At 38.1% G+C, this 12,454-nt stretch overlaps 1 protein-coding gene across 2 annotated transcripts in view; it reads right to left on the reverse strand.

Annotated features, from left to right (window-relative positions):
- DCDC1 (doublecortin domain containing 1) overlaps positions 1–12,454 on the reverse strand; it is a 352,665-nt gene that overhangs the window by 50,755 nt on the left and 289,456 nt on the right. For both annotated transcript variants that reach the window (XM_045825425.1, XM_045825424.1), the window contains 3 exons: positions 9,360–9,541; positions 5,893–5,991; positions 1,799–1,898 (listed from right to left, as the gene is read on the reverse strand). In XM_045825425.1, the coding sequence (XP_045681381.1) occupies positions 1,799–1,898; positions 5,893–5,991; positions 9,360–9,541 (381 nt within the window). The remainder of the gene's footprint in view (positions 1–1,798; positions 1,899–5,892; positions 5,992–9,359; positions 9,542–12,454) is intronic.

The following is a 12,454-nucleotide window of genomic DNA, read 5'->3' on the forward strand; positions in this document are numbered from 1 at the left end:
ATTACTTTGAAATAAAAAGTGTTTTAAAATAATTTTTAAAGGAAGGAGAAAAAGAAGGAAGGGAGGAAGAAAGGAAGGAGGGAGGGAAGCGGGAGAGAAGAGTGGAAGGGTAGGTAGGTGTAAAACAGGGGTTTGCAAAACTAGGACTGAACAGAAACCAAGCTGCCACCATATTGTCAGAACTCAGTTCAGGCTCTGAATGTGAAGACCCTGTGAGGGTCTCGGACAGAACTATCAATGACCGGTATCAGAGGCAGTGTAACACAGCAGAGTCTATGGTGCTTGTAGGCTGGCAGATCTTGTTTGGAATTCTAATGCCATGTATATAATTTGATGCAGTGCTCGTCACCTGTGTTAGTTCAGAAAGAATTTAAAGTAGATCCATTTAAAGACAAGTGGATGAAGCCACCAGAGCAAAGAAGCATGAGTGCAGGAGGATCAGAGGGAGCTAGGAGTGACTTATAAGATCCTGTATTTTTGCTAGACATGAACCTGTCACTGCTTTGAACAGCCCACCTGAAGTTAAAGACATGAACAGTTAGGTGATTATGTCCATAAGAGAAAAAAGGAATCTGTTGTTCAAAAAGAAAATTTGGGCCCTGGCTGGTGTAGCTCAGTGGATTGAGCGCGGGCTGCGAACCAAGGCATCGCAGGTTCGATTCCCAGTCAGGGCACATGCCTGGGTTGCAGGCCACAGCCCCCAGCAACCGCACATTGATGTTTCTCTCTTTCTCTCTTTCTCCCTCCCTTCCCTCTCTAAAAATAAATAAATAAAATCTTAAAAAAATTGGGGGAAGTTTTTCCTGAGTCCTCATGCAAAGCATATGTGTAAAGACCAGCGAGAGGCCTCACAAAAGGTAGCACTGAGTTCCTTTTTTCTCTTACTGACTCTTTCTTCCTTTAAAGAATAATGTATTTATTTAAGGACATTTGTGAAATACATATAAGCAAAAAGAAGAGAAAGTATTACCCATAACCTCGGTATCTAGAAATATCCACATTAACATTTTGGTGCATGCGCTATAAATTCATTTATACCACTGGCTGTCAAACTTTTGCTGTAAAAGTTCAGATAGTTCATATTTGCAGACCGTATGGTGTCTACTGAATCTCTGCCGTTGTAGAGAAAATGCAGTCACAGACAGCATGTAAATGAATGGGCATAACTGTGTTCCAATAAAACTTTATTTAAAAACAGGCAGCAGGCCAGATTTGGGTCGCAAAGAATTTCAAGCATCAGTCAAGGCAGGTTTTCTTTTCAAATATGACACCTGAATTCATAAATGGGGGAAAAGGCTGGGCTGCTAACATCCTTCTCAGCCTTCTCCAGCTACCCAAATAGAGTGTGTGAGAATTTAGATATAATTTTTTTGTCTGAAAAGGTGACATAATCATTAAGTAGTAGATTATTAAGCTACTACATTTTTGAAGGCCCTGAAAAGAAAAGAGCATCTACTGCTTTTAAAGTGGGACAGAAATCACAAGTGGTTAACAATTTGGTCTTCTCCAACTTCCTCCTTCATTTACAGAACGACAGCCTCCATTGCATAGGGTTGTGACGAGCATTAAATGGGTTGATTCATATGTGGCTCTGAAAGTCACACCTGACACAGTGAGCTCTCAACAGTGAGCTCTCAACAGTTAGCTACTAGTATCACTCTCTGATGGTGGCTGAGTTAGGATAATTCTAAGAGAAAAAATAAGAGGAAAAAGGGTAAATGTTTGAAGCCTTATATTTTAAAACATTTTAAATGTTATTCATATATTAATGTTTCTAGTTTCTCATTCATGTCTTTACCAGTTCATCTCTTTGAAGGTCTTTTAGGGTAAAGATTTCCTTCCCCTTTTCATTGAACAGTCTCCGAGCTGCAGAAGGTAAATTTAAAATCTCAGTACACCTGTAATAGAAGACACAGAAATTGACCTTGCGTACGGACAGCTTCCGGCAGAGAAGGGAGAATAAAAGAAATCAGGGGCCTGGATCGTTACTGACAACTCCTTCACAGGGCCCTGCATGTCAAGGGCGGGGCTCTGGAGCCCGTCAGACCCCTTTTGAGTCTTCTCCCCACCTTCCAAGCTGTGGGACGTGGGCATCACTTAAACTGTCTGGATCAAAATTACTTACTTTCCAGGGTTGTTGTGAGGACAGCTAGCTAATTTTTAACAAGTGCTTAGTGTAGTGCTATAAATGATCATTAAACAGGTGGACCTGTCACTTCTGACTTCTTAAGTCTCAATATGCCCACATTTTCCCTTTTCTTGTTCTCCCATTTACCTAAAACAGCCTCCTTAGAAGTTCTACCCTTTCTCCAAAGCCTCAAAAGTCACACTCATTACCAACCAGTTCCTCATCTCCCTTCTCCAGAAGTGATTTGTATAGCCTTTTAACATCCTCTGAAATAAGGATTTTTTGCTTGGTTAAACATTTAACAGAGATTTTTTTCCCCCCAGACAAGCACTGGGCCAGCCCTGTGGATATCAAGATGAATGATCAGTTTCCCTGTTTCCTGAGGAGACCCCTCCCTAGTCACAGGGAGAGACAGGTCAGCAACTGAAGTATAACATGGAGTAGTGGGCGCTGTTATGGGCACCTGGCCAGGATCCTGTGAGAAGACAGAGGAAAAATAATGAATTCCTCCAGGGGAGCCTTGTCTACAGAAGCAGCATTTGGACTGGGCTTTGACGAATGAATAGGCATTCATCAAGAAGGGTTAGGACCTAGAGAAGTTTTTTATGGCTGGAGCTGAGCGTATGGACCATAAGAGGAGCCAGATGAAGTTGGAAAACAGGAACTGATGGAAAGCATTTAGGTAGCCAAATTAATGACCTTGGCCTTTTTATCCCATAAACAGCAGGAAGTCGTTGAAGGTATCGGAGCAGAGTGTGGTGTTATCAGATCTGCTTTTTAGAAAGTCACCTGTCACAAAGGTGAAAGATGGATGGACGGCAGGTGGCAGAGGCTGGAATCTATATGGCCAGCTTAGGCTAGAGGAAAAGAGGTAGAACGCTGGGGGAGAGGAGGTAGAGCTGAAGGAGAGTGATGGGGCGTTTCTAAAGAATGCTGTCGTGATGACCCTGCCATTGGAGGAAGGAAGTGAAAGGTTCTTGCTAAATATATTTTATATTAGAATGTACTGTCTGTAGCAAATGAATTAGAAGGGATGTTAGGCTCATCAGGATGACCTGGCTGTACAAAGAATACTTCTCAATTTTATTTCCTTAGGTGGGAAAAGGCAATCAGGCAGATAATTAGGCCTCCATTTCTGTGAGAGATCTTAGAAGGAAATAAGCCAGTCGGAACTAACTTTCTGCTTCTCATGTCACAAGTCTGGAAGCTGGTGAACCGAGGAGGACTGGGCTGAGTTTCACATCTGCAGGGGTTGGCGGGATGGGAGTAGGAAGGTCTGTGAGACGATGGAGCCCCAGTCACAAGATTGGCCTGATTCCCTTGAGCATCAACCAAAGACCCAATTTCATTCCTTCTACTTTCCCCAAATCAGTATCTTTCAGGTTCAAGCAGTTCCAGCCTGACCTAAGAAAAGTGACATCATCAGCTCTGCTCCCCCTCAAATTTTCCCAGAAGAATGTTTGGACTATGCGTGCATCCTGTTTGGGGGCACTAGAAAGTGGTTGATGAATCTTTTTTCCTTCCTATTCTCAAATCCTAGTTTTAATAGTGCTGGATTTGATTGGCTCATGTAGGTGGGTTGAAGAGTTTGGGAATAAGCTGTTTCTCTGTATTTCTCTAACTAGTTCACATGTCAGCCAATATAAATGGGAGGAGATGAGGGGAAAAATGGCTCTTAAGTGCTTGATAAGAAACGTGGACTCTGGAGTCAGATTGGGTTCAAATCCTAGCCCTGTCACGCACTGGCTGCATGACCTTGGAGAAGTCACTAAACTTCTCTGAGCCTCATTTTCCCCTTTAGTAAAAGACAGATGTAGTAGCACTGAACTAATAGGGATATTTTACGGATTAAATGCGTGATGCCTCTAAAGCGCCCTCACATAAAAATCATCAACGGTGTAAAATGGACCAAGCACTGCAAGCATTTCATGTCTACTCTGTCAGCAAATCCTCATTTCTGTGAGGCCCATTTTACTGATGAGGAAACTGAGCCTGGAGATAAAGTTCTTTGCCCAAGGTCATATAACTAGTAAGACAGCTAAAACTGAAACCTAAATCTCTTTGCGTCTTTCACTACCTCATATGACCATCTGAGAGGCCATCATGAGAGAATAAGAAGATATTCGATCTACAATGTGAGCAGACAGGCTGAGACGCTGAGCAAGCAGTCTCGGACTTCTCTGTTCCGGGCAGGCAAAGGCCCGATGAATCGAATCCTCTGCATCTCACACCTGGAGCTAGGATGGGCAATCACGTGGCCTGCTCAGATTTACAGAGTCCAGAAAAGCAGAGTCTTCTCTCTCTCTTTGCTTTCTCAGACTGGGGCGGAGGAGGGGCATCAGTTGGTACTGGCCCCCGAGACTGTATTTCTATACCACCTGGGATGCCCTGAGAGCAAAGGGCAGGAGAGCAGGTCGGAGGTGCATTTCCAGGTCTGTGAATACCCTGCTTTCCCCCCAATCACCTGTGAGGACCCCCTCTCCCCAGGAGTCCCACCCCATTGTCCCGGTTACTTAAAGCAGTAACAAAATATATAAAAGCTGTGGGAATGTGCTTCCTTCTTTATCTTCTTGCTTTCTATCTATTTTTTATTTCTTATTTTCTCACCTCTCCATGCGGCCTTTCCTGACAGCTACCCTTCATGAAGTTGTGTCTCTTTCCTGGTTATAGATCAAGTGATCCTTCGATCATTTCCACGTCTGTACAATTAAAGCTGCCCTTTCTGACTGTTTCAGTAAGCAAACTCTCTTCCCAACAGATCAGGAGTCTCCTGAGAGCAAGGTACATCTTGCCCTTAAAAATATATATATATATCCTGTAGAATATCTAAGACTGGTTGGTGTACATGATATGAACTCAACAGATACTGACAAGAATCAAATTCTTTCCCAACTTCCTTTTAGTTTTTCATTCAACTCTCCTGTTTAACAGAGAGGAAAAAAACCTGAGAAAGGCAGTGCTTTGCTGAAGTTTTCCAGCTAGCTAATGGCAAGGCTGAGATGAAAATCAATTCCCCTTACTCTTAACCCAATAGTCTTTCAAATATCCCATGTTTCCTGCAACACTATCAACAAAAACGTTCTATATTATTATTTTTAAAGGGGCTGTTATGCTATTAGATCTTTCTTAGGCTTTTTAAATGGAAGAACCAACAACAATAAAAAAGACCCTCAAAATTGTTTTGTGGGAATTATTAAATAATTAAAGGGTAGCATAATTTCTTTTAAATTCTGTAAGACTGCCTGCTCATATTCAACAAGACATATGCTGCAAAAAAGTCTATACTAGGTGCTCTACCTTGAACAGTTATCAAATTCTATGGGAATAATTTTTGTTTTGGTAGAAATATATTGATCAAAATAAAAATTACATCATTTCACAAATGAGATATATGTTACTGACATAGAAAAATTGATTTAAAGTAAGTTAACCAGGTTGCCCTTAATTTGGTAAATGTAAACCAAAGAAAAGTGCTATAAATTTATAAATATATTTTTAAAAATGGGAATAATTTATATTTACAAAGTTGGTAGTTCAGAAGCTTGGGGAAATTGCCTTGGAATTTTGGGGATAATGCATTAATTGCCATTGGGTATCATGAACTCACATAGTTGATGTATTTCACAGATTAAAGACTTTAGAATTATTATATGAACAACTATTTTCTTATGTGGGTACATATGTATTTTGTGTTCTGCATTACACATAATCATTCAGGTATTTGAATGGAAAATATCTTGGCATTTGGGATAGTAAGTATTTACCTCTCCAGAAGTTGATGAAATTCAGTCTGGTTTGTTTCTGTTTCAGAATGTTTAGTGACATCGTTTTTCACATTCTCTTTCATTTCTGTGTCAACAGTTCTGAAACAAATGATTTAAGACTTGATTAATATGTCAGTATGTATTGCCAGTGATCTTTCAACTTGTTTAAATATGTAAAAATATCGTGGTTTTAATTTATCATAATTTTCCCTAAGATAATCTATCTTTCTTTAAAAAACAGGGTTTCAAAACTATCACAATGAAATATTAAACTTCATTGATATTTATACTATGAGCAATTTATACAAGAAAATAAATTTTTAAAATTATAACTCTCTTTTATTAATGCTGAGCACTCCAAGATATGAATTTATCATGTATAAAGAAAATGTGGAGATGTAATTTATTTTTTCTGGGATGCTTTATTCATATATTATTCACATGCATATGTTTACTCATATATAAGCCATATATTATAGGCAATCAGTCCAAACCTAAAAATTATTAAACTGAAAAATACATAATAATCATCATAGAAAAAAGATGCTTACTTAGACTATATATCTCTTCAAACTTTCAAGTTAGGAAGCTATTATGTATATTTTTAAAATCTCTACATTTTATTAAATGAAAGACATAGTGGTCAAATATAATTGTTTTCTCGTTAATTTATTAAAATTGTAATCAAATAAAATTAACCATTAATTAATTTATTCACTTCATAAGCACGGATCTAGGGCTATCGTATTCCCCAAATCATGTGGTGAATAAAGTGACTGAACACTTGGTCGACCAGGACACACTGTCCGTGGTCACCCCATAGCAGACAGCACCTATATGGTGAAGAGCACATCCTGGTCCTCTGTCTCCAGGATGGAGACATAAGCAGATAATCACAAAGAGGGGCAGGAGCTCTGGTGCTGGAAAGCAAAGAGGTTCATAGAAGCAGCAGCCACGTCAGGGATGGTGAGGAAAGTGTCAGGTTCAGAGTCAACATCCAGTGATGACGTCCAAACTTATTCTCAGAAGACCTTTATTATTGAGGCAGCTGAGAAGTGTAGGAGAGTGGAGGGCACTTAAAAGCAAAAATTAGGGGGAGGTGTTGATAAGAGATGCAGCTAGAGAAAACAGCAGGGACTGGTCAGAAGGGACCATAAAAGGAGCTTGAGTGAATCCAGGGATTATAACTTACTAGTACCTTTCTCATTAAAACTATGTGAAATACAGCTTTAAATTAAATCTTTCCTCTTATAATTCCTTAACATATCACTTGCAAAATTTTCTTTGTTTAACTTTGTTTACAGTTCTGAGAGATAAAAGTTACCAGTGACACAGAAATCACGATTGTCTCAATTTATATAAATTTGACAACCATTATCAAGACTATCTGACAAGGTTTTCTCACTCACTAAGATAACCATCCACTAAGCAACCAAGAAATGCCATTTGATTTTCCTTTGGCTTTGTGGATGGAGGAATCAACGATGACCAAAGCTCATCAAACTGTCAAGAATGCATGGGGAGAGGGGAGGGAATTTCAGGGGAAAATAGGAAGGGTTTGCAGGAACAAGTATAAAGGCCACATGGACAGTAAAAACGGGGGCGGGGGGCGTGGAAATGAGAGGGAGGTGGGGAAGACTGGTGGGGTGGGCTGGGATGGAAGTAAAAGGTAGGAAACTGTACTTGAACAATAATTAAAATAAAAAAATATATAGTGGATTATGCTGAAAAAATGCATGATTAAATAACTAAAGGGTGGTATGCTACTAGAGCAGGATTTGCTTAAAATGGATCCATATTTCATCACTCTGGGCTGATTTTGCTTGTAAAGACACCAAAGAGCCCACCCCTCTTTCTTCTTTTAAATAAGTTTCAGGTTAATACAAGCAATTTTCCCCTACATGTCATTTGCCTTTATTTATTCTGGAAGAGGAGATATCCGACCTGGATATGTTAAAAGCAGCACAGCAAGGCTTCCACCGTGCACGGCTCTGAGTGCCGTTGGTACAGCACACAGTGTGAACACAGCCTCCCTGCATCATCAGCCGAGTCCCTCTCCATTTACACTCTCTGTTGCCAGGACTTACACCCAGCTCTGGGGGGAAATGCTATAGTGATGGTCCTGCAGAAAACTTTCTGAATCAGCCAAGAAAAATGAAACCACATTCAGTAGAGTTTTAGAGGCAAGTGTATGCCAGTATAATTTAATTATTTGGGAATAATTAATTTATGTAGTGAACAAAGTGAATATTTGATTAACCAGGACACACTGTTCCATGAGCATAGACAGCAGAGGATTTTGCATACTCTCTGCTAGAACAGCTGTCCAAATGAACAAATCCCTCAGAGTATGTTGGAACTACCTTATTGAACCCTGCATTTTAAAACCATTAATGAGAAAAGACAAAATCCATATGTAATTTTGAGCCACAAAGATACAGCATAAGAAAAAAATAAATGTAGGAGGGGACTGAAATTATTTGTTAAGTTGGCATGCTAAAAAAGTCACATAGAACTTTAAGGGCTTTGCCCTCACATTTTACATCTAGCAGAATGAGCTAATTATGAAATGTATGCGTCAAAGATTTCAATTTCAGGCTTGACTTTACTTTGGAGATTAATTTTTTACTTTATCATCTTTACAAGGCAGTTCAGTGGACAGCCGATCTGAATGTTACTCATTGCTCAGCGATGTATGAAGTGTATTTTAATCAATTTGAAGAAAGTTATATTAAACTATTATCAGCAGCCTCAAATATTCTAAACACCTCAAAGGAAAGGTCAAGAGGTAATATCACTGCTAATCATATGAGAAACAATGTGTTTAACTCATTCTTTAGATCAGAGCTTTGCACTGATCTCTGATTCCTTTTGTCATAAAATGAAAATATAGCAGGTAATTTTTCTCCAGTGCTGGAGAAAGCTTGGTTATTTGGGAATATTTTATTCAAATCTCGTAATGTAAGCAAAAGTGCAGATCGATGCCTTTCTACAATGACAAAGTCAAGGATATAAAATTATATAAACTTATATTTTGAGAACTATATTTATTTGTCAAATATGCCAAAGATCTAAACATAAATAATTCTGTATAATAATGACTTTAATAAGGAATTGTGAAATTATATTTAAGAAGCAATTTATGAGCTCAAGTAATTTCAAAATACATTCACAAAAAATCAAAATCATTAATTCAAAATAGACATTGATATAAAACCTTTTCAGAACTACTCATTTCTAACTCATTATTCTATCCCACGCCTAGCCTAAGTCAAGGGTTCGAGTATTTCCTGACATAGAAACTAAATGAATCTTAGGATCTATTTTTATCTCCAAGTATCAACATGGGAGCCCTTTAAAAAAATAAACACAGAATTCTCTCAGGAAAACATCTGTAATGTAGAAGACAAAAATCTGTAGAACTTAGAAAATGTATTTAATGGGAAAAATGAGCATGCTGTTCTTACTGCAGTTTTCGCCCAGGTGAGGCGTCTGGACTGATTATAACAAGGGCTCTGCCTTTATTCTCGTCTCCATTCCTCAGAACCCTGAGTCTCATGGGCACACACTGCTGCGGTGACTTGCAGACGGGTTTCTTCATGGGAGGACTGTTCGGAACAAGCACTCCTTCTATTGGCCAATCAAACTCCTTCAGGAAGAAATGCCAAAAAACAATTGGCAATAAATAAGAAGAGTTACTTCTCGATATAATAAAAATGTAACACACTGCTTATACTTTTAATCTTTCCTTCATCCATCAAACGTGTGTTGGCAACCTAAGATATTCCAGACAAGTCTAGTTAATGTTTTGTTTGAATGAAGAAGAAGGATAATAATTTTTTAAGTGTAGGTAAAACCTGTATTATGTTACAACATGGAACATTTATTCCCCTTCAGAGAAACATCATTCTAGGAAAATAGAACTGAATTAACTTTGTTTATGTGTGAAATATCTTTAATATGAGGAAATTAAGAAGGTAGGAAAAGTGGTTTTACAGCCTGAAATAATATTATCTTAAAACTAAATCTACTTGGCAAAGAAGAATATATTTGGGGAACACTCAAAAAAACATAGTGAGACAATAAAACACATTTCAGATGCTTCAGTACCAGGATTCAGTTAATTTCTATTCATTTATTTATTAATTAATTCATACATTATCCAAATGTTGTTTACTATGTTCCAGGCACAGTGCAAGACATTGGAAATAAAACTATGAACAAGATAAGATACTCTTTGACGAGGAATTTCTAGTGGTGCTCAGAAAGTTACCTAGAAATAAACTGGCAATTACATAGTGTAAGTACAATAGCAACAGGGTATGCATGAGGTGTGATGGACCCACATACGAGGAGAACCTAACTCAGAAATGCTGTGTACTCGATCTGAAGCCTTAGTAGGAGTTAGCGCAGTAAAGGGGGTAAAATGATGGGGCAGTGTATGTATCAGATGTGAGGATTAACAGAACAGGATGTTTGGAAGAATAAAAGGAAGTAAGGGTGGCTCCCAGGTGTGTAGCTTGGGTGATTGGTATTGCCACTCTCAAAAACAGATGTTTGTGGAAGAAGAGGAAATGAGGAAAGGCATGATCAGAGGTGATATTAGGCAAGGTCCAAGTTCTTTCTTTCTCTCTTTTTCTGTCTGTATAACAATTGTCCTGGCAGCAATTAATTCTCCATTAATCTGCAGTAACCATCCGGTAAAATATCACAATTCCATGTAAGTGTGGGTCTGTTTCTGTGTGTTTTATTTTCTTCAATTTGTCAGTTTCTCCATCCCAGTCGAGTACCATGCTGCCTTTGGAAACTAGCTGTCTTCCCTGCATTTATTGAAATGTGCTGATATGATTGTCTATCTTGTCATTGGCTATGTGTTAATCACAGTAATTGATTTTTAAAATTTTCAACTAATCTTGCATTTCTAAATCAATCAAAATTAGTCACAGTGCATTATCTTTTTAAGAGATTGCTGAATTCAATTTGCTGATATTTTCCTTAGGATTTTTGCATGTAGGTTCATAAATAAAATAATGTAATTTTCTTGTACTATCTTCATCAAGGTTTAGTATCAAATTTATCTTAGCCTCATGAAGTAAATTGGGAAGCGTTGCTTTTTTTATAATGTTTCTGAATATTTGTTTCTTACTTGTTTAGAATTTGCCAATAAAACTATTTGGATATGGTGTTCTCCTTGTGAGAATATTTTAACTACTGACTCTCTTTCTTCTGTGATTACTTGGCTACTCAGGCTTTCAATTCCTTCTTGATTCCATTTTGTTAAATTACTTTTACCTAGAAAAGTGATTATTTTATTTATGTATATTATTTATCATGAGCTTACTTAAACCATATTTGTATTATCTTTTAAATCTCTCAGCATCTATATTTATATCTTTAATTCCTAATATTACCTTTACTCTTTTTTGTTAACCAGTTCAGCAAGGTATATCCATTTTATTAATATTATTAAGAAAGAATTTTTGACTCTGTTGATTCTGTTTCATGTGTATCATATATTGATTTCTTCCCTAACTTATTATTTCCTTTCTTCTAATTCTTTGAGCTCATCCCACTATTATTTTCCTTACTTCTCAAGTTGAATGCAATCTCATTGATTTTTAACCTCTCTGCTTTTCAATGTAAATATTTAAGGTTATAAATTTCCTTCAAATACACTTTAGGCACATTTTCTTTGGTTCTAAATATTTGCCTTTTAAGTTTTCATTATGATTTCTTAATTGTCTTATTAGTTAAAATATCTTTTTAAATTTACCAATATAAGACCTTTTCTAATTATTTATTTAGTTATTTATTTCTAAATTAATAAGAGGCAAAACTTGCTTTCACTTTCAAAACCTACCAAGGACCCAGCTACATTTTATCACCTCCAGTCCCATCATCACCTTGGGACTTCACCTTGTCCAAGACATTACTTCCCCTCACCTAGGGTTTGCAAAAGCCTTCTAACTGCTTATCCCTGCTTCTACCTTAACCCCTTTTCACCCTATTATTCTAGTGATCAGATCACTATTCTGATCCAAGCCCTCCAGTAGCTTCCCATCTGAGAGTAAGAGCCAAAGGTCTTACAATGGCCAAGGCTCTGTGTGACCTGCACCCACCCATCTTCTTTGTGTGGCATCATTTCCTGCTGCTCTCTCCCTACTCACCTCATTGTTCCTCAAAAACACCATCTCAGGACCTCTGTGTTTCCTAGCATGCATGTGCCCTGGATTTGCTTGTTCTTCAAAACTTTACTCAAATATTACCTCAAAAAAGCCTTCCCAGGCCAATCAAAAATTTCCAAACCCTGCCCTGTCCTACCCCATCCCCTACACTTGCTTCTATTTTCTCCTTATCACTGACCAACATCCATGAGAACATCTTGTGAATGGCCAAGAGCTTGGGCTCTGGGACCCAGAATTCCTGTATTTGAATCTCTGACCCATCCCTGGGTGTGTGGCCTTGAGCAAACCTTTGACCAAAGAGGGATGAAAGCTGATGGATAAATTCTTCCTTCTTTCTCCTCCAGGAGAGACTCTCCAAAGAACACTGTTTAAATGGC

The sequence above is a fragment of the Phyllostomus hastatus genome, unplaced genomic scaffold (genome assembly GCF_019186645.2).
Source record: "Phyllostomus hastatus isolate PE091 unplaced genomic scaffold, TTU_PhHast_1.1 phas_scaffold_585, whole genome shotgun sequence".
NCBI classification, from domain to species: Eukaryota; Metazoa; Chordata; class Mammalia; order Chiroptera; family Phyllostomidae; genus Phyllostomus; species Phyllostomus hastatus.